Below are 19,696 nucleotides of genomic sequence, written 5' to 3' on the forward strand. Positions count from 1 at the left end.
TGTGTGTGTGTGTGTGTGTGTCTCTCACTGCTCTGACACAAGGTGCCCATGTATCCAGGTTGACAGCAACACACTCCATTGTGTTTGTCACACACTCCCCTGTTCTGACAGTGGGGACAGGAGCCTGAGCAGCCCACACCCCAACGACCCTCCTCACACTCTAACAGACATGAGGGGAGAGAGAGGGACAGAGAGAAAGAAAGTTAGAGATAAAAAAGACTCCAAAGCTGTCCTTGTGAATGAAATGTTATATTCTTCATATGGGGCTAGTACTACTCAGCATTATTATTCTAACCAGTGTTCCATGACTAAAGAATGAACAGAGTACTGATTCTCATATGGCTTATTTGAAYATCTAATTTCATAAAGTGCTGTGTCCCAAATAGGAAAAAACTATTTTTCAATCAATAATTTTGCTAGGACTGTCTAGGAGTGGTTTGAGTGGGGAGAGAAAAAAAATAAATTAGCTGTAATTGGCAGAGAGGTTTAGAACTCTTTCTTATTAGCCTATCAACACATTTACCGCAGGGTGATGTCACCATGGAAGGCCAAAACTCCCTCCCACCAAAACGAGTTGAAATTGAAGGCAGTCTTTTCAAACAGCTCTTACACTAAAAGGGTATTATCATTTTCAAAATGTCACAGTATTATTCCAACTTCATAGCGTGGAAATATATATAAAACACAGGAAAATCACGTTTCTGACTGCACTGGGCCTTTAAGTACTCTCTCTTCTCTAAAACTGCCAGGCTCAATTCCATCACCTCTTCCAAGGAGCTCYTATTCCCAACAATGTCCAGGAGAATTTCAAACGGACCAGAATGGAAAAACATTAAAGATGCAATCACAACATGTTTTCTGGGTTGTTTTACTATGGTTAGCAGTTGAAGAGAGATGTGTGCCATCACATTGTTGAATATAACACACGTACTGCTCTGGTCAGCCCATGTTGAATTGAAGAGAGCTTTTAAAGAGGACAGACCGTGGCCGATACTGCGGCACAGGGATTTTTCCATGCCAGTATGCCAGGAGGATATTCCTATGGGATTTGTCATTATGCCTGGCCAGCCAGAAGAGGACGGGCTCCGGTTCTAGGAGGACTGGTTCCTCTACCTACAGTTTTCCTTGTTTTTTAAACGCCTTGGGAGGTTGAGTTTTTTTATTCAGTGACAGCTTCATTTTTTGTACAGTTAATATTCTACCTACCTAGTGCCAGACAAATGTCTTTGGATATTTTCCTAGCGCCTGTTGAAGGCCATGGCATTGACGGCCTAAACGTCATGATTTGAATTTGAAGTGGATAATACAATCTCATGTTTTTATGATAGAGTCCTGCCTTTTCCTTCCTGATGTTTGTGCAGTACACGTAAAGAAAAAAGAGAAAACATTTTTGATTTATTGATTGGAACCCCTTGCACCCTCCACCCAAGTTCCTCTTCCCCCATGGCCCTACACGACACGCCCTATTAGCATGTTGCCCCCCATCCTTACCAGTTTCACAGTGCTGTCCCTTCATKCCGGCAAGACAGTGACACTGTCCTGTCATGTTGTCACATGGGGAGCCAGAACAGTGGCACGATTGGTTACATCCAGCCCCGTAGTAACCCTCTGGACAGTCTGTGAAAGAAGACACACACATTTATGATTTATTGACAGATAGTATGATGATATACAGACGAAAAACACACTATACTATTTTATGTTTACACAACTGTTTGGCTACCCTCAATTGAACTGAATTTGGATGAATATGTTTGATTAGATGAATATGTAGGAAATATATGTGGATGGGTGTTGGATAGCATATGCGTTTCCTTTGTCAAGTTTGTCTGATATCCCCCTTGGCATGTGAATGGTGGATCTAGAGTGGCTTGCGAAAGTATTCACCCCCCTTGGCATTTTTCCTATTTTGTTGCCTTACAACCTGAAATTAAAATTGATTTTTGGGGGTTTGTATCATTTGATTTACACAACATGCCTACCACTTTGAAGATGCAAAATATTTTTTATTGTGAAACAAACAAGAAATATGACWAAAAAACMGAGAACTTGAGCGTGCATAACTATTCACCCCCCAAAGTCAATACTTTGTAGAGTCACCTTTTGCAGCAATTACAGCTGCAAGTCACTTGGGGTATGTCTCTATAAACTTGGCACATCTAGCCACTGGGATTTTTGCCCATTCTTCAAGGCAAAACTGCTCCAGCTCCTTCAAGTTGGATGGGTTCAACTGGTGTACAGCAATCTTTAAGTCATACCACAGATTCTCAATTGGATTGAGGTCTGGGCTTTGACTAGGCCATTCCAAGACATTTAAAAGTTTCCCGTTAAACCATTTGAGTGTTGCTTAGTAGTAGCTTAGGGTCATTGTCCTACTGGAAAATGAATCCGTCCCACTCTCAAATCTCTGGAAGACTGAAACAGGTTTCCCTCAAGAATTTCCCTGTATTTAGCACCATCCATAATTCTTCAATTCTGACCAGTTCCCAGTCCCTGCCGATGAAAAACATCCCCACAGCATGATGCTGCCACCACCATGCTTCACTGTGGGGATGGTGCTCTCGGGGTGATGAGAGGTGTTGCGTTTGCGCCAGACATAGCGTTTTCCTTGATGGCCAAAAAGCTCAATTTGCGTCTCATCTGACCAGAGTGCCTTTTTCCATATGTTTGAGGAGTCTCCCACATGCCTTTTGGTGAACACCAATATGTTTGCTTATTTTTTCCTGGACACTCTTCCGTAAAGCCCAGCTRTGTGGAGTGTACGGCTTAAAGTGGTCCTATGGACAGAAACTCCAATCTCRGCTGTGGAGCTTTGCAACTCCTTCAGGGTTATCTTTGGTCTCTTTGTTGCCTCTCTGATTAATGCCCTCCTTGTCTGGTCTGTGAGTTTTGGTGGGTGGCCCTCTCTTGGCAGGTTTGTTGTGGTGCCATATTCTTTKTATTTTTTAATAATGGATTTAATGGTGCTCCGTGGGATGTTAAAAWTTTRMGATATTTATTTATAACCCAACCCTAATCTGTACTTCTCCACAACTTTGTCCCTGACCTGATTGGAGAGCTCCTTGGTCTTCATAGTGTCGCTTGCTTGGTGGTGCCCCTTGCTTAGTGGGTTTGCAGACTCTGGGGCCTTTCAGAACAGGTGTATATATACTGAGATCATGTGACAGATCATGTGACACTTAGATTCCACACATGTGGACTTTATTCAACWAATTATTTGACTTCTGAATGTAATTGGTTGCACTAGATCTTATTTAGGAGCTTCATAGCAAAGGGGGTGAATACACATGCAAGCACCACTTTTCCGTTTGAATATTTTTTTTTAAGTAATTTTTTTCATTTCACTTCACCAATTTGGACAATTTTGTGTATGTCCATTACATGAAATTAAATTACAGGTTGTAATGCAACAAAATAGGACAAACGCCAAGGGGGTTGAATACTTTTGCAAGGCACTGTATCTAGTACAGAATGTCCAGCAATTCCCCATCTGCTAATGTTGATTTACATGGGAAACCAGGGATGTGTACACACCAGTAAAATGTATTGAATCGATAAATGCCAGGGAGAGGGAGGGARAGAGAGTGATGGGGGTGTACAGAGAGAGAGTGAGAGAAAGAGAGAAAGGGATGGAGATATACAGTACCAGTCAAATTTGGACACACCTACTCATTCAAGGTTTATTCTTTATTTTTACTATTTTCTACATTGTAGAATAATAGTGAAGACATCAACACTATGAAAAAGCACATATGGAATCATGTAGTAACCAAAAAAGTATTACAGCCGGTGAGAATGAGTGTATACAGTACTCCTTAATGCCATCGGATGAATCCTGGAAGATATTACAGTTTTTAATGTCCCTTTGTAGGATAGTCTCGAACGGAGCTCATCCAGTTTATTCTCCAGTGATTGCATGTTTGCCAGTAGGACGGATGGTTAAAGGTGGATTATCACTCGCCAACAATTCTCACCAAGCACCCGGATCTGCGAATCCTGTATCGGTGTCTCCTCTCATAGCGAATGACGGGATTTGGGCCTGGTCCGGGAGGAGCCGTAAATCTTTCGCTCCGAGTCATTGAAGAAAAAATACTTGTCCAGCCTGAGGTGAGTAATCGCTGTTCTGATGTCCAGAGCTCTTTTCGGTCATAAGAGACAATGGCCCCAAAAAATACACAGAATAGCACAATTGGTTAGGGCCCGTAAAACAGTAGCCATCCCCTCTGGCAACTTTCTCTGAGACCCTGTACTCATTTAGATTGAGGGTATCCTTCCCTCCAGAGTGCCAGAGTATCCAAATTAAAATGGAGGGAGTTGAAAAACATACCATTAAGAGAGATGCAGATAAACAGAGGGAAATTAGAGAGGTAGGCCAGCAGCGATTCCCTCCTCCCGATATTTCTAATTGATTGGAGATGCAAGTGTCTGATCGCTTAATGGCTTCCAGATGACAAGAACTCACCGCCAGCTTGTGTGTTTCAATTAAACTATTCTGGTTGTTTCTGTCTGTTATTGACCCACACACATAAACGGACACACATAGACACACCACACGCATGCATAGCTACATTACACACGCAGACACAAAACACCAATAAGGAACTCACTTATGCAGTAAGTGCATCTTCACAAGCAGCACCACTTTCATGGATGCAAGCATGCTGTATGTAACACGCATTCAACGCACACACACACAGTCACCTTATTCTCCACAGAGTTTGAGTACATTCATTACACAATGACCATCCATTAGCCAGACACCATTGGGGAAAGACAGAGGGATAAGTAAGAGTTGAAGGATGGATGGAGGAAGCAGACTTAACGGACAGCCCCGGTTCCCAGACCAATCACCTTGGAGGTATCCGAGGTCAAGAACCATAGCCCCACACATTCACACAGCTGCTTGTCAGTGGTAGCCACCCACACCACAACCCAGTAGGGGAGACCGGGGTACGTCAGTTAGTGTGGGGGTGCTGTGAGCTCTGCTTTTTCGCATTGTCAAAATGTCACCCATAATGAGCACAATGCTGCTCAGACCTAAGGACTCCAATACAGGGGTCTCCAACTCCTGTCCTTGGGGAGCTACAGGGGTACAGGCTTTTGTTCCACTCCAGCACTAACACATGTTTCAAATATCAAGGTTCTGACGTGCAGCTAGTACAGGTAATTCTTCAGTCTGGACCTTGATTAGGTGAATAGTACCCTATACATTTTTTTAAATTGTTTGCCTGATTCTGTTTTGTTTTTATTCCAATTCTTTTCAGGTATACACTCTCAAATCACACTTTTTTTAATAGAAAAACTAAAAAATGATGTCACAAAAAGTCCACAAAAATGTTTCATGGCCGAGTGGCAGTCAAAATGTGATATACCTGCGTTTTATATTTTATTTTATAGAGCTGTTTGAAAAGACTGCTAATTTCACTGTTTTTGTGGGAGGAGTTTTGGCCTTCCATGGTGACATCACCTGCGTAATATTAGTTGAATAGCCAATAGGAAAGAGTTCAAACCTCTACTACAAGCAATCTTCAGATCACTCCCAGACAGTCCTTAGCAAAAGTCTTACTTGAGAAATTGCCCTTCGCTATGAAGCTATTTGTGTTTCTTTTTGACAATTTTAATTGAAAACAATTCACAACAAGGTACTTAATTGTTACCCAAAAATGATTTGACATGGAGATAAAAAGGGCTGCATTGGAGCTTTAAACCACATCAGGAGACCACTTTTGAGGTCTTAGAAAATAGAAGAAATGCAAGTGCGACAGCCAAGATACCTTTGTTTGGTTAGCAATGTCTCTGTACTGCTCATGTGATCGCAGAGTTTGCAAAACAAATGGCCACTGGATTGATGCAAATAATTATGATATATCCAGGTAGGCATAGGTTACTTTGTAGATGAATATTTAATGGAGAAGGTTTTTGGGAGAGCCTTTATCTCTACCAGAAGAAGGTTATCATTAGCATCATCGCTAACGGCTACACATATGCGCACACACACACACACACGTCCGTTTCAGAAAGTTGCAGGAAAATACAAATCACTGATGCATTTTGTTCTTCTCTTATGAATAACTTGGGCAAATTCATGCATTTTCTAATAAGTTCAAATCTTTAGTTGATTTTCTACTAGTTGATTTGAATACAATTTTGAATATTGTTGAATTTAGTTTATTGATTTTATAGGGCCCTAGGTGAAGCAGGTCTGTTGGAATTGGGTTAGAACCAAACCTGCACACCCAGGCCTGTAGCTCTCCAGTACCAGAGTTGGAGACACCCCATCCGTCTCTTGTGATTTATTGTGTAACTGCTCAGCACAAACCGCAAGAGAGGGGAAAACAGAAGACCAGTGTTGAGTACCACATCTAAAAGACGACAAACTCATAAACAGCTGGCAACTACTGTGTGTATGAAAGACCGTGAGTCCATGAGAAACACCATGAGAAAACTACAAAAACAAACATGAAACCAGTCGCTTTGGAATCTAGCATGACAGAGAATGAGTGCAATAGACTTAAGATGCCATACTGTGCATGGTGCATGTGCGAGTGAGTGTGTGGTGTCTGTGTGCATGTCTCCGAGCTTTTTATGTTTTCTCGCCTGAGGGAGTTAGAAAAACAAGAAATACACATTTCCAATGATGGACAACAAAGTACTATTCTGCATTGGTCTGGGTTGGTATGCCATGCACTGTACCCACCTAGGTCACAGTTGTCCCCCATGGAAGCCAGGTGGGCACTGGCTCAGACACTCCCCTGTCACATGATCACAGGGGACCCCAGATGGACACAGACATGTCTCTTGCAGGCCAGGCCATAGTATCCTCTATTACACTCTAGAGGAGAGGTGCAAAAGTGGGTTAAAAGGTACGGTAACACATTTAGGGCCCATTTCCTGGACCGAGATCAAGCCAGATAGAACCATTCCATTGACGTATGTGTGTTTGTTTGTTTGTGTGTCTGTGTGTGTGTGCGTGCATGTACATAGCTATATGTATATGTGAATGCGTGTGTGTGTTTATGTGTGCAGTGGCATTCGTGTTGTATGCTTGTGTCTGGGTACGCTCGTGTGTGTGTGTGTGCAGAACACTTCTGGACCACTGACCCTCCTGGCAGTTCTTGCCCTGGTAGCCTGGTTTGCAGACACAGGAGCCATGGTTGCGGTGGCACTCTAGGGTGTTCTGTTGGACACACTGGCACTCCTCCGAGCAGCCAGGGCCGTACGCCACTTAGGACACGCTGGGGAGAGACAGCACACCAAGCGTTAAAACCCGACTGCAGGCCTGATCGGGTACACACTGCCCAACTGTTTACATGGTAGTGCAGGGGAAGAGGGGTCCGAGGCCCTTATTGATAAATATGGGTTTTATCTTATCATGATTATTGTCCAGTCATATGGACAATATGAGCACGTCTTGCTCTTCATTGTAATCAGAAGGCTAAATTAATACTATGCATGCAGTCTCTTTTGGCTAAGAGTTGAGGAAAGACTGACAATCACTTCTTGTATTCATGAATAACATTAATGTTTGCCAAATTGTTTGCATAGTCAACTTACACACAGCATAACACACACACTTACCCACTCAGACATGCCACCGGTCTTTTCACCATCCCAGGTCCAGAACAAATTCAAGGAAACTAAACAGTAAATTATAACGGGTTCATGAGTGCATGGAACTCCATTTCATATAGCGCAAGTGAACAGCAAACCTGGTTTGAAAAACAAATAAAGCAACACCTCACGACACAACGCCTCTCCCCCATGTGACTACTTGTTGTGTTGTATGTACTGACATGTATGTGTAACTGATAGATGCACACACACAACATGTTAATGTTTTTAAATGTATGTAAATTGTAAAGTCTTTTGTCTGTAAGTATTTTCTGTTGTGTGTTGGACCCAGTAAGACGAGCTCTCACCAATGTGACGTTGGATAATGGGGATCCTAATAACTCAAGATCAAATAAAGCATCTTAGAGTTGGTGTTCTGATTTAGGATCAGTTTTGCCTTTTAGATCATATTGATCACAACAGAGGGGACCTGATCCTAGATCAGCAATCACCCCGCCGAACAGCCCCACTGTGAACACAGTAAGATCCAGAGATGTACCAGGAATGAGTCTTCCTTGAGGTAATCACTGGTCCTGGCAATCAGAGAAATGGCTAAGGGAGTGAAAGAATTACATAAAGCAGTGGTTCCCAAAACTGTGGGGCATGCTGGGTTTTTAAAGGAACTCAGTCTAACTTTCAACTTACTCTTGAAAGTTGTAATAGGAGAATGCACAAGGTGCACTTTCTAAATTGGGTAGCGCATCATCAGTTGTCCTTTTTGTCACGTCAGTCACTGCAGACCTTAGAGAGCTATTTATAACTTGTCAGAAAACTAGCCGAGGTCAATAAAAAATTTTAGCTAGGTGTTTTTGCCCATTGGTTTTGACATTCAGGGAGAAAATGTTCTAATGTTTGAGCCACTCAGATACAGTGTCACATGAACACATACAAGACATGGCAAAATGTTAGAATTGTAGGAAATTAGCTTTAAAACCACAAAATGTTCTCTCACCCCATATCAAAATCATATAATTGCAGGAAATTTTCTTTAAAATGGCAACAAACAAAAACTATCCACACCAGGCAAAACATATGTAGAATTGCAGGAAATAAGATATAAACCTGCAAATGTTCTCTCCTCCAACAGAGGGGTGAGAACAGTCGTGGACATGCATGTGCCCATAGAAATAGCGTGGGATGTTCCCTATGACAGAAGGGGGTGAAAAGTGTTTGGGAACCAACTGACATAAGGAAATAGAGCGAAAGAAACTACAGGTTCGAGGAAGAGAGGCACGAAGACATCATTCCACTCACTTAGATGACAGAAGCGCCCGTACAGCCAGGATCACACAGGCAGGCTCAATAGGTGCGATGGCAGCGCCCGTTATTGGCACAGTTACACTTCTTATTGCAAAGTTTCCCATACAGCCCTTAGGACAGCCTACAGAGCACAGAGACACAGAGGCAAAGAGTAGAAAGTACAACATATTATAATGTGCACCAATATTAAGATTTGCACGTTTTAGGACAATTCCATTGGTTCATTTGCAAGCTAAATAAATTGTACATTTTTTGAGAGAATGCAATGCTATTTTTATCCAGTGCTGCATGATAACATGAATCGTGCCAACTCACATCCTGGCACATGTCCCCACTGATGCCAGGCGGGCAGCGGCAGTGCCCGTTCACGAGGTCACAGGTGGCACCATTCTTAACACTTACAGCTGAAGGAGGCAGTTCCTGCCAAAGGTCCCTCTGGACAAGCTGGGCATAGGGAAGGAGAGAGAGAGCGAGAGAGGGTGAGAGAAGCAGAGACAGGAGGTAAGGGCGTTATTTCTCTCAAACAAAGCTATATACAGAATTTTCTGTATGATGATTATGTCTGACAGAATGTGAATGCCATTTAAACATAGAAGGCCACTTTTATAGCTTCACCCAGCAATAGATAGAAGAACATTTGGTTAGAACTTAGATGACTAGTAACACAACAAACTGTAGCAAAATGTTTTGTAAAGGAAATGTTTTGCAGTCCCCTCCATGTTTACACTGGTTTGCTTTTGTTTAGTTCCTATAAAATACATTCTCAGGTGATCAGCATCAACCTGTGACTTTGAGCGTTTAAACCCTGTTGATGTTTTGATGTTTTATTTTCTTGTATGGCTTTCACTCACTCTGGTTGCAGACAACCTGTCCACCCATCAGGACAGTCACAGTGGCCCTCCATGTCACACACGCCACCGTTGGAACAGTCGTCACACGTCAGGCTGCAGTCGTAACCAACGTGTTGTTTAGAGCACACTGGGGAGGTGGAAGAAGAGGAGAAGAAGGAAGAGGAAGAAAAAGAATACTTATGTAAATAAGGTATTTCTGTTTTTTTGTTTTAATAAATTTGCTAAAAATATAAAAACCTGTTTTTGCTTTGTCATTATGGGGTATTGTGTGTAGATTTCTGAGAAAATGTTTAATTTAATCCATTGTAGAACAAGGCTGTAACATAACAAAATGTTGAAAAAAGGAAGGGAAGGGGTCTGAATACATTCCAAAGGCACTGTATACAGTGGCTTCAGAAAGTATTCACACTCGTTGGAGCAGAGAGAGAGAGAGAGACAAAGAGGTAAAGAGACAAAGAGACAAAGAGACAGGAAGAGAGCCAGAGATCAAGAGACTCAAATCAAATGTTATTTCTCACATGCTCAGAATACAACCTTACCGTGAAATGTTTACTTACAAGCCCTTAAAACCAACAATGCAGAGTTTTTTTATAAAGTAATAATTTAATTATTATTATTAATTTAATAATTAATARTTTTTTTATTATTAAAATATATATATAACAAATAATAATAACAACAAGGCTATGTACAAGGGATACCGGTACCGAGTCAATGTGCGGGGGTACAGGTTAGTCGAGGTAATATGTACATGTAGGTAGGGTTACATCTGCATTGCTTGCTGTTTGGGGTTTTAGGCTGGGTTTCTGTATAGCACTTTGTGACATTGGCTGGTGTTAAAAGGGCTTTATAAATACATTTGATTGAAATACATTTGATTGATTAAAGTGACTATACATAGATAATAAACAGTGAGTAACGGCACTGTAAAATAGGTGGTTAATGCATATGGTCGGGTAGCCATTTGGCTTGGGGGTAGAAGCTGTTAAGGAGCCTTTTGGACCTAGACTTGGCGCTCCGGTACCACTTCTCGTTAGCTGGAGTCTTCTTTTTTTTTAGGGCCTTCCTCTGACATCGTCTGGTATAGAGGTACTGGATGGCAGCAAGCTTGGCCCCAGTGATGTACTGGGCTGTACGCATTACCCTTTGTAGTGCCTTATGGTTGGATGCCGAGCAGTTGCCATACCAAGTGGTGATGCGACCAGTCAGGATGCTCTCGATGGTGCAGCTGTAGAACTTTTTAAGGATCTGAGTGCCCATGCCACATCTTTTCAGTCTCCTGATGGGGAATAGGCGTTGATGTGCCTTCTTCACAACTATCTTGGTGTGTTTGGACCATGATAGTTTGATGGTGATGTGGTCAGCAAGGAACTTGAAGCTCTCAATCTGTTCCACTACAGCCCAGTCYATTTGAATGGGGGTGTGCTCGGCCCTCCTTTTCCTGTAGTCCACGATCAGCTCCTTTGTCTTGCTCACGTTGAGGAATAGGTTGTTGTCCTGGCACCACACTGCCAGGTCTCTGACCTCCTCCCTATAGGCTGTCTCATCGTTGTCGGTGATCAGGCCTACCGCCATTGTGTTGCCTGCAAACTTAATGATGGTGTTGGTGTCGTGCATGGCCATGCAGTCATGGGTGAACAGGGAGTACAGGAGGGTACAAAGCACATACCCCTGAAAGGCCCCCGTGTTGAGAATCAGCATGGCAGATGTGCTGTTACCTACCCTTACCTCCTGGGGGCAGCCCGTCAGGAAGACCAGGATCCAGTTGCAGAGGGAGGTGTATAGTCTCAGGTTCCTTAGCTTAGTGATGAGTTTTAGGGCACTATGGTGTTGAACGCTGAGCTGTAGTCAACGAACAGTATTCTCAAGTTGGTGTTCCTTTTGTCCAGGTGYGAAAATGCAGTGTGGAGTGCAATAAAGATTGCGTCATCTGTGGCTCTGTTGGGGTGGTATGCAATTTGTTGTGGGTCTAGGGTTTCTGGGATGATGGTGTTGATGTGAGCCATGACCAGTCTTTTAAAGCACTTCATGGCTACAGACGTGAATGCTACAGGTTGGTAGTCATTTAGGGAGGTTACCTTGGTGTTCTTGGGCACAGGGACTATAGTGGTCTGCTTTACACATGTAGGTATTACAGACTCAGTCAGGCAGAGGTTGAAAATATCAGTGAAGACAGTTGTATGCTCTGAGTATGCATCCTGATAATTGGTCTGGCKCTGCGGCCTTGTGAATGTCGACTTGTTTAAAGGTCTTACATCGGCTACGGAGAGACGTGATCACAAAGTTGTACAGAACAGCTGGTGATCTCATGCATGGTTCAGTGTTGCTCGAAGCGAGCATAGAAGTAATTTAGCTCGTCTGGTAGGCTTGCGTCACTGGGCAGTTCGAGGCTGGGTTTACCTATATAATCCGTAATAGTTGGCAAGCCCRGCCATTTCCGACAAGCGTCAAAGCCGGTGTAGTAGGATTCAATCTTAGTCCTGTATTGACACTTTGCCTGTTTGATGGTTTGACGAAGGGCATAGCGGGATTTCTTATAACAGTGTCCCGCTCTTTGAAAGCGGCAGCTGTAGTCTTTAGCTCAGTGCGGATGTTGCTTGTAATCTACAGCATGTGGTTGGGATATGTACGTAGGGTCACTGCGGGGATGACGTCATCAATGCACTTATTGATTAAGCCGGTGACTGAAGTGGTATACAGTACTCCTTAATGCCATCGGATGAATCCTGGAAGATATTACAGTTTTTAATGTCCCTTTGGTAGGATAGTCTCGAACGGAGCTCATCCAGTTTATTCTCCAGTGATTGCATGTTTGCCAGTAGGACGGATGGTAAAGGRGGATTATCCACTRGCCYACAAATTCTCACCAAGCACCCGGATCTGCGAATCCTGTATCGGTGTCTCCTCTTCATGCGAATGACGGGGATTTGGGCCTGGTCCGGGAGGAGCCGTAAATCTTTCGCCTCCGAGTCATTGAAGAAAAAATACTTGTCCAGCCTGAGGTGAGTAATCGCTGTTCTGATGTCCAGAAGCTCTTTTCGGTCATAAGAGACAATGGCCCCAAAAAATACACAGAATAGCARAATTGGTTAGGGGCCCGTAAAACAGTAGCCATCCCCTCTGGCAACTTTCTCTGAGACCCTGTACTCATTTACAGATTGAGGGTATCCTTCCCCTCCAGAGTGCCCAGAGTATCCAAATTAAAATGGAGGGGAAAGTTGAAAAACATACCATTAAGAGAGATGCAGATAAACAGAGGGAAATTAGAGGAGGTAGGCCAGCACGATTCCCCTCGCTCCCCGATATTTCTAATTGATTGGAGATGCAAGTGTCTGATCGCTTAATGGCTTCCAGATGACAAGAAACTCACCGCCAGCTTGGTGTTTCAATTAAACTATTCTGGTTGTTTCTGTCTGTTATTGACCCACACACATAAACGGACACACATAGACACACACACGCATGCATAGCTACATACACACGCAGACACAAAACACCAATATAGGAACTCACTTATGCAGTAAGTGCATCTTCACAAACACACACACTTTCATGGATGCAAGCATGCATGTATGTAAACACGCATTCACGCACACACACATCACCTTATTCTCCCACAGAGTTTGAGTACATTCATTACACAATGACCATCCTATTAGCCAGACACCATTGTGGGAAAYACAGAGGGATAAGTAAAACGATTGAAGGATGGATGGAGGAAGCAGACTCAACGGACAGCCCCGGTTCCCAGACCATCACCCTTGGAGGRATCCGAGGTCAAGAACCATAGCCCCACACATTCACACAGCTGCTTGTCAGTGTAGCCACCCACCCACAACCCAGTAGGGGAGACCGGGGTACGTCAGTTYGTGTGGGGGTGCTGTGAGCTCTGCTTTTTTCCATTGTCAAAATGTCACCCCATAATGAGCACATCTGCTCAGACCTAATGACTCCAATACAGGGGTCTCCAACTCCTGTCCTTGGGGAGCTACAGGGTGTACAGGCTTTTGTTCCACTCCAGCACTAACACATGTTTCAAATAATCAAGGTTCTGACGTGCAGCTAGTACAGGTAATTCTTCAGTCTGGACCTTGATTAGGTGAATAGTACCCTATACATTTTTTTTAAATTGTTTGCCTGATTCTGTTTTGTTTTTATTCCAATTCTTTCAGGTATACACTCTCAAAATCACACTTTTTTTAATAGAAAAACTAAAAAATGATGTCCACAAAAGTCCACAAAAATGTTTCATGGCCGAGTGCAGTCAAAAATGTGATATACCTGCGTTTTATATTTTATTTTATAGAGCTGTTTGAAAAGACTGCCTGAAATTTCAGTTTGTTTTTGTGGGATGGAGTTTTGGCCTTCCATGGTGACATCACCATGCAGTAAATTAGTTAAATAGACCAATAAGAAAGAGTTCCAAACCTCAACCAATAACAGCAAATCTTCAGATCACTCCCAGACAGTCTTAGCAAAAGTCTTACTTGAGAAATTGCCCTTCGCTAGGAAGCTATGTGTTTCTTTTTGACAATTTTAATTGAAAACAATTCACAACAAGGTACTTAATTGTTACCCAAAAATGATTTGACATGGAGATAAAAASGGCTGCATTGGAGCTTTAAACCACATCAGGAGACCACTTTTGAGCTCTTAGAAAAATAGAAGTGCAAGTGCGCACCAGCAAGATACCTTTGTTTGGTTAGCAATGTCTCTGTACTGCTCATGTGATCGCAGAGTTTGCAAAACAAATGGCCACTGGATTGATGCAAARAATTATGATATACCAGGTAGGCATAGGTTACTTTGTAGATGAATATTTAATGGAGAAGGTTTTTGGGAGAGCCTTTCCATCTCTACCAGAAGAAGGTTATCATTAGCATCATCGCTAACGGCTACACATATGCGCACACACACACACACACGTGCCGTTTCAGAAAGTTGCAGGAAAATACAAATCACTGATGCATTTTGTTCTTCTCTTATGAATAACTTGGGCAAATTCATGCATTTTCTAATAAGTTCAATACATTTAGTTGATTTTCTACTAGTTGATTTGAATACAATTTTGAATATTGTTGAATTTAGTTTTATTGATTTTATAGGGCCCTAGGTGAAGCAGGTCTGTTGGAATTGGGTTAGAACCAAACCCTGCACACCCAGGCCTGTAGCTCTCCAGTACCAGAGTTGGAGACACCCCATCCGTCTCTTGTTGATTATTGTGTAACTGCTCAGCACAAACCGCAAGAGAGGGGAAAACAGAAGACCAGTGTTGAGTACCACATCTAAAAGAAGACAAACTCATAAACAGCTGCAACTACTGTGTGTATGAAAGACCGTGAGTCCATGAGAAACACCATGAGAAAACTAGCAAAAACAAACATGAAACCAGTCGCTTTGGAATCTAGCCATGACAGAGAATGAGTGCAATAGACTTAGATGCCATACTGTGCATGTGTGCATGTGCGAGTGAGTGTGTGTGTGTCTGTGTGCATGTCTCCGAGCTTTTTATGTTGTCTCGCCTGAGGGAGTTAGAAGAAACAAGAAATACACATTTCCAATGCATGGACAACAAAGTACTATTCTGCATTGGTCTGGGTTGGTATGCCATGCACTGTACCCACCTAGGTCACAGTTGTCCCCATGGAAGCCAGGTGGGCACTGGCTCAGACACTCCCCTGTCACATGATCACAGGGTACCCCAGATGGACACTGACATGTCCTCTTGCAGGCCAGGCCATAGTATCCTCTATTACACTCTAGAGGAGAGGTGCAAAAGTGGGTTAAAGGTACTGGTWACACATTTAGGGCCCATTTCCTGGACCGAGATCAAGCCAGATAGAACCATTCCATTGACGTATGTGTGTTTTGTTTGTTTGTGTGTCTGTGTGTGTGTGCGTGCATGTACATAGCTATATGTATATGTGAATGCGTGTGTGTGTTTATGTGTGCATGTGCATTCGTGTGTATGCTTGTGTCTGGGTACGCTCGTGTGTGTGTGTGTGTGCAGAACATCTTCTGGACCACTGACCCTCCTGGCAGTTCTTGCCCTGGTAGCCTGGTTTGCAGACACAGGAGCCATGGTTGCGGTGGCACTCTAGGGTGTTCTGTTGGACACACTGGCACTCCTCCGAGCAGCCAGGGCCGTACGCCCACTTAGGACACGCTGGGGAGAGACAGCACACCAAGCGTTAAACACGACTGCAGGCCTGATAGGGTACACACTGCCCAACTGTTTACATGGTAGTGCAGGGGAAGAGGGGTCCGAGGCCCTTATTSATAAATATGGGTTTTATCTTATCWTGATTATTGTCCAGTCATATGGACAATATGAGCACGTCTTGCTCTTCATTGTAATCAGAAGGCTAATATTAATACTATGCATGCCAGTCTCTCTTGGCTAAGAGTTGAGGAAAGACTGACAATCACTTCTTGTATTCATAATAAACATGAATGTTTGTCCAAATTGTTTGCATAGTCAACTTACACACAGCATTAACACACACACTTACCCCARCAGACATGCCACCAGGGGTCTTTTCACCATCCCCAGGTCCAGAACAAATTCAAGGAAACTAACAGTATTATACGGGTTCATGAGTGCATGGAACTCCATTTCATATAGCGCAAGTGAACAGCAAACCTGGTTTGAAAAAAACAAATAAAGCAACACCTCACGACACAACGCCTCTCCCCCATGTGACCTACTTGTTGTGTGTATGTACTGACATGTATGTGTAACTGATAGATGCACACACACAACATGTTAATGTTTTTAAATGTATGTAAATTGTAAAGTCTTTTGTCTGTAATGTATTTTCTGTTGTGTGTTGGACCCCAGTAAGACGAGCTCTCACCATTGACGTTGGATAATGGGGATCCTAATAACTCAAATCAAATAAAGCATCTTAGAGTTGGTGTTCTGATTTAGGATCAGTTTTGCCTTTTAGATCATATTGATCACAACAGAGGGGACCTGATCCTAGATCAGCAATCCTACCCGCCGAACAGCCCCACTGTGAACACAGTAAGATCCAGATGTACCAGGAATGAGTCCTTCCTTGAGGTAATCACTYGTCCTGGCAATCAGAGAAATGGCTACAGGGAGTGAAAGAATTACATAAAGCAGTGGTTCCCAAACTGTGGGGCATGCTGGGTTTTTAAGGAACTCAGTCTYACTTTCAACTTACTCTTGAAAGTTGTAATAGGAGAATGCACAAGGTGCACTTTCTAAATTGGGTAGCGCATCATCAGTTGTCCTTTTGTCACGTCAGTCACTGCAGACCTTAGAGAGCTATTTATAACTTGTCAGAAATGTCCAGATCAACTAGCCGAGGTCAGATAAAAAAAATTTGCTAGGTGTTTTTGCCCATTGGTTTTGACATTCAGGGAGAAAATGTTCTAATGTTTGAGCCACTCAGATACAGTGTCACATGAACACATACAAGACATGGCAAAATGTATAGAATTGTAGGAAATTAGCTRTAAAACCACAAAATGTTCTCTCCACCCCATATCAAAATGCATATAATTGCAGGAAATTTTCTTTAAAATGGCAACAAACAAAAACTATCCACACCATGGCAAAACATATGTAGAATTGCAGGAAATAAGATATAAACCTGCAAAATGTTCTCTCCTCCAACAAGAGGGGTGAGAACAGTCGTGGACAGTGCATGTGCCCATAGAAATAGCGTGGGATGTTCCCCTATGACAGAAGGGGGTGAAAAGTGTTTGGGAACCACTGACATAAAGGAAATAGAGCGAAAGAAACTACAGGTAGAGGAAGAGAGGCAACGAGACATCATTCCACTCACTTAGATGACAGAAGCGCCCGTACAGCCCAGGATCACACAGGCAGGCTCCATAGGTGCGATGGCAGCGCCCGTTATTGGCACAGTTACACTTCTTATTGCAAAGTTTCCCATACAGGCCCTTAGGACAGCCTACAGAGCACAGAGACACAGAGGCAAGAGTAGAAAGTACAACATATTATAATGTGCACCAATATTAAGATTTGCACTTTTAGGACAATTCCATTGGTTCATTTGCAAGCTAAATAAATTGTACATTTTTGAGAGAATGCAATGCTATTTTTATCCAGTGCTGCATGATAACATGAATCTGTGCCAACTCACCATCCTGGCACATGTCCCCACTGATGCCAGGCGGGCAGCGGCAGTGCCCGTTCACAGGGTCACAGGTGGCACCATTCTTACACTTACAGCTGAAGGAGCAGTTCCTGCCAAAGGTACCCTCTGGACAAGCTGGGCATAGGGAAGGAGAGAGAGAGCGAGAGAGGGTGAGAGAAGCAGAGACAGAGGTAGGGCGTTATTTCTCTCAACAAAGCTATATACAGAATTTTCTGTATGATGATTATGTCTGACAGAATGTGAAATGCCATTTAAACATAAGGAAGGCCACTTTTATAGCTTCACCCAGCAATAGATAGAGAAACATTTGGTTAGAACTTAGATGACTAGTAACACAACAAACTGTAGCAAAATGTTTTGTAAAGGAAATGTTTTGCAGTCCCCTCCATGTTTACACTGGTTTGCTTTTGTTTAGTTCCTAGTAAATACATTCTCAGGTGATCAGCATCACCTGTGACTTTGAGCGTTTAAACCCTGTTGATGTTTTGATGTTTTYTTTTCTCTGTATGGCTTCACTCACTCTGGTTGCAGACAACGCCTGTCCACCCATCAGGACAGTCACAGTGGCCCTCCATGTCACACACGCCACCGTTGGAACAGTCGTCACACGTCAGGCTGCAGTCGTAACCAAACGTGTTGTTTAGACACACTGGGGAGGTGGAAGAAGAGGAGAAGAAGGAAGAGGAAGAAAAAATATACACAGTAGCAGTCAAAAGTTTGGACACACCTACTCATTCCAGGGTTTTTCTTTAGTTTAACTATGTTCTACATTGTGGAATAATAGTGAAGACATCAAAACTATGAAATAACACATATGGAATCAAGTAGTAACCAAAAAAGTGTAAAACAGATCAAAATATATTTTTAAATTTAAGATTCTTCAAAGTAGCCACCCTTTGCCTTGATGACAGCTTTGCACACTCTTGGCATTCTCTCAATCAACTTCATGAGGTAGTCACCTAGAATGCATTTCAGTTAACAGGTGWGCCTTGTTATAWGTGAATTTGTGGAATGTCTTTCCTTCTTAATGTGTTTGAGCCAATCAGTTCTGTTGTGACAAGGTAGGGMTGGTATACAGAAGATAGCCCTATTTGGTAAAAGACCAAGTCCATATTATGGCAAAAACAGCTGAAATAAGCAAAGAGAAACAACAGTCCATCATTACTTTATGACATGAAGGTCAGTCAATCCAGGAAAATATCAAGAACTTTTATGTAGGATAGCCCCCTTTTTTTTTTGTTTTCACCTAAATGACATACCCAAATCTAACTGCCTGTAGCTCAGGCCCTGAGCAAGGATATGCATATTCTTGATACATTTGAAAGGAAACACTTTGATGTTTGTGGAAATGTGAATTGAATGTAGGAGAAATATACACAAATAGATCTGGTAGAAGAAAATACAAAGAAAAAGACAACTGTTTTATATTTTTTTCTCTACCACCATCTTTGAAATGCAACAGAAAGGTCCCAAATCTAGCCATCACTCTGGTGTCCACAGAGGGCAGCAGTGTACGTGCAACGTTTCAGACTGATAACTTGAAGAATGAGCAAGCTACATGACATTTAGTGTGAAGTCACCAGGTACATTTGGGCAAATCGTGAAGGACGCATTTACATGACATTACATTTTTCTGCAAGAATATCATCAAATCTGTGTACCTGTCCTTTGATTTAGCTTTTCCAGTATTAGTAGCCATATTGTAAGTTCAACATTTGCAAACATCCAGTTTTCATAACTTTATAACTCTCCATATTCTTGCCATCTTTGTCCAGAAGGAAAAGGCTTGCTGTTGCACAAGGCAGCAGCAAAATTGTGTGA

General features: G+C 42.6%; 1 protein-coding gene across 1 annotated transcript in view; it reads right to left on the reverse strand.

Annotated features, from left to right (window-relative positions):
* The window catches only part of LOC112068450 (multiple epidermal growth factor-like domains protein 6), a 114,317-nt gene that overhangs the window by 53,428 nt on the left and 41,193 nt on the right, over positions 1-19,696 (reverse strand). The window contains exons 10-16 of the mRNA XM_024135603.2: positions 18,396-18,524; positions 17,861-17,989; positions 17,540-17,668; positions 15,754-15,888; positions 15,347-15,481; positions 1,492-1,617; positions 29-160 (exon numbers count right to left, since the gene is read on the reverse strand). Coding sequence (XP_023991371.2) covers positions 29-160; positions 1,492-1,617; positions 15,347-15,481; positions 15,754-15,888; positions 17,540-17,668; positions 17,861-17,989; positions 18,396-18,524 — 915 coding nt within the window. The remainder of the gene's footprint in view (positions 1-28; positions 161-1,491; positions 1,618-15,346; positions 15,482-15,753; positions 15,889-17,539; positions 17,669-17,860; positions 17,990-18,395; positions 18,525-19,696) is intronic.

Source organism: Salvelinus sp. IW2-2015, unplaced genomic scaffold, assembly GCF_002910315.2.
Source record: "Salvelinus sp. IW2-2015 unplaced genomic scaffold, ASM291031v2 Un_scaffold516, whole genome shotgun sequence".
Lineage (NCBI taxonomy): Eukaryota > Metazoa > Chordata > Actinopteri > Salmoniformes > Salmonidae > Salvelinus > Salvelinus sp. IW2-2015.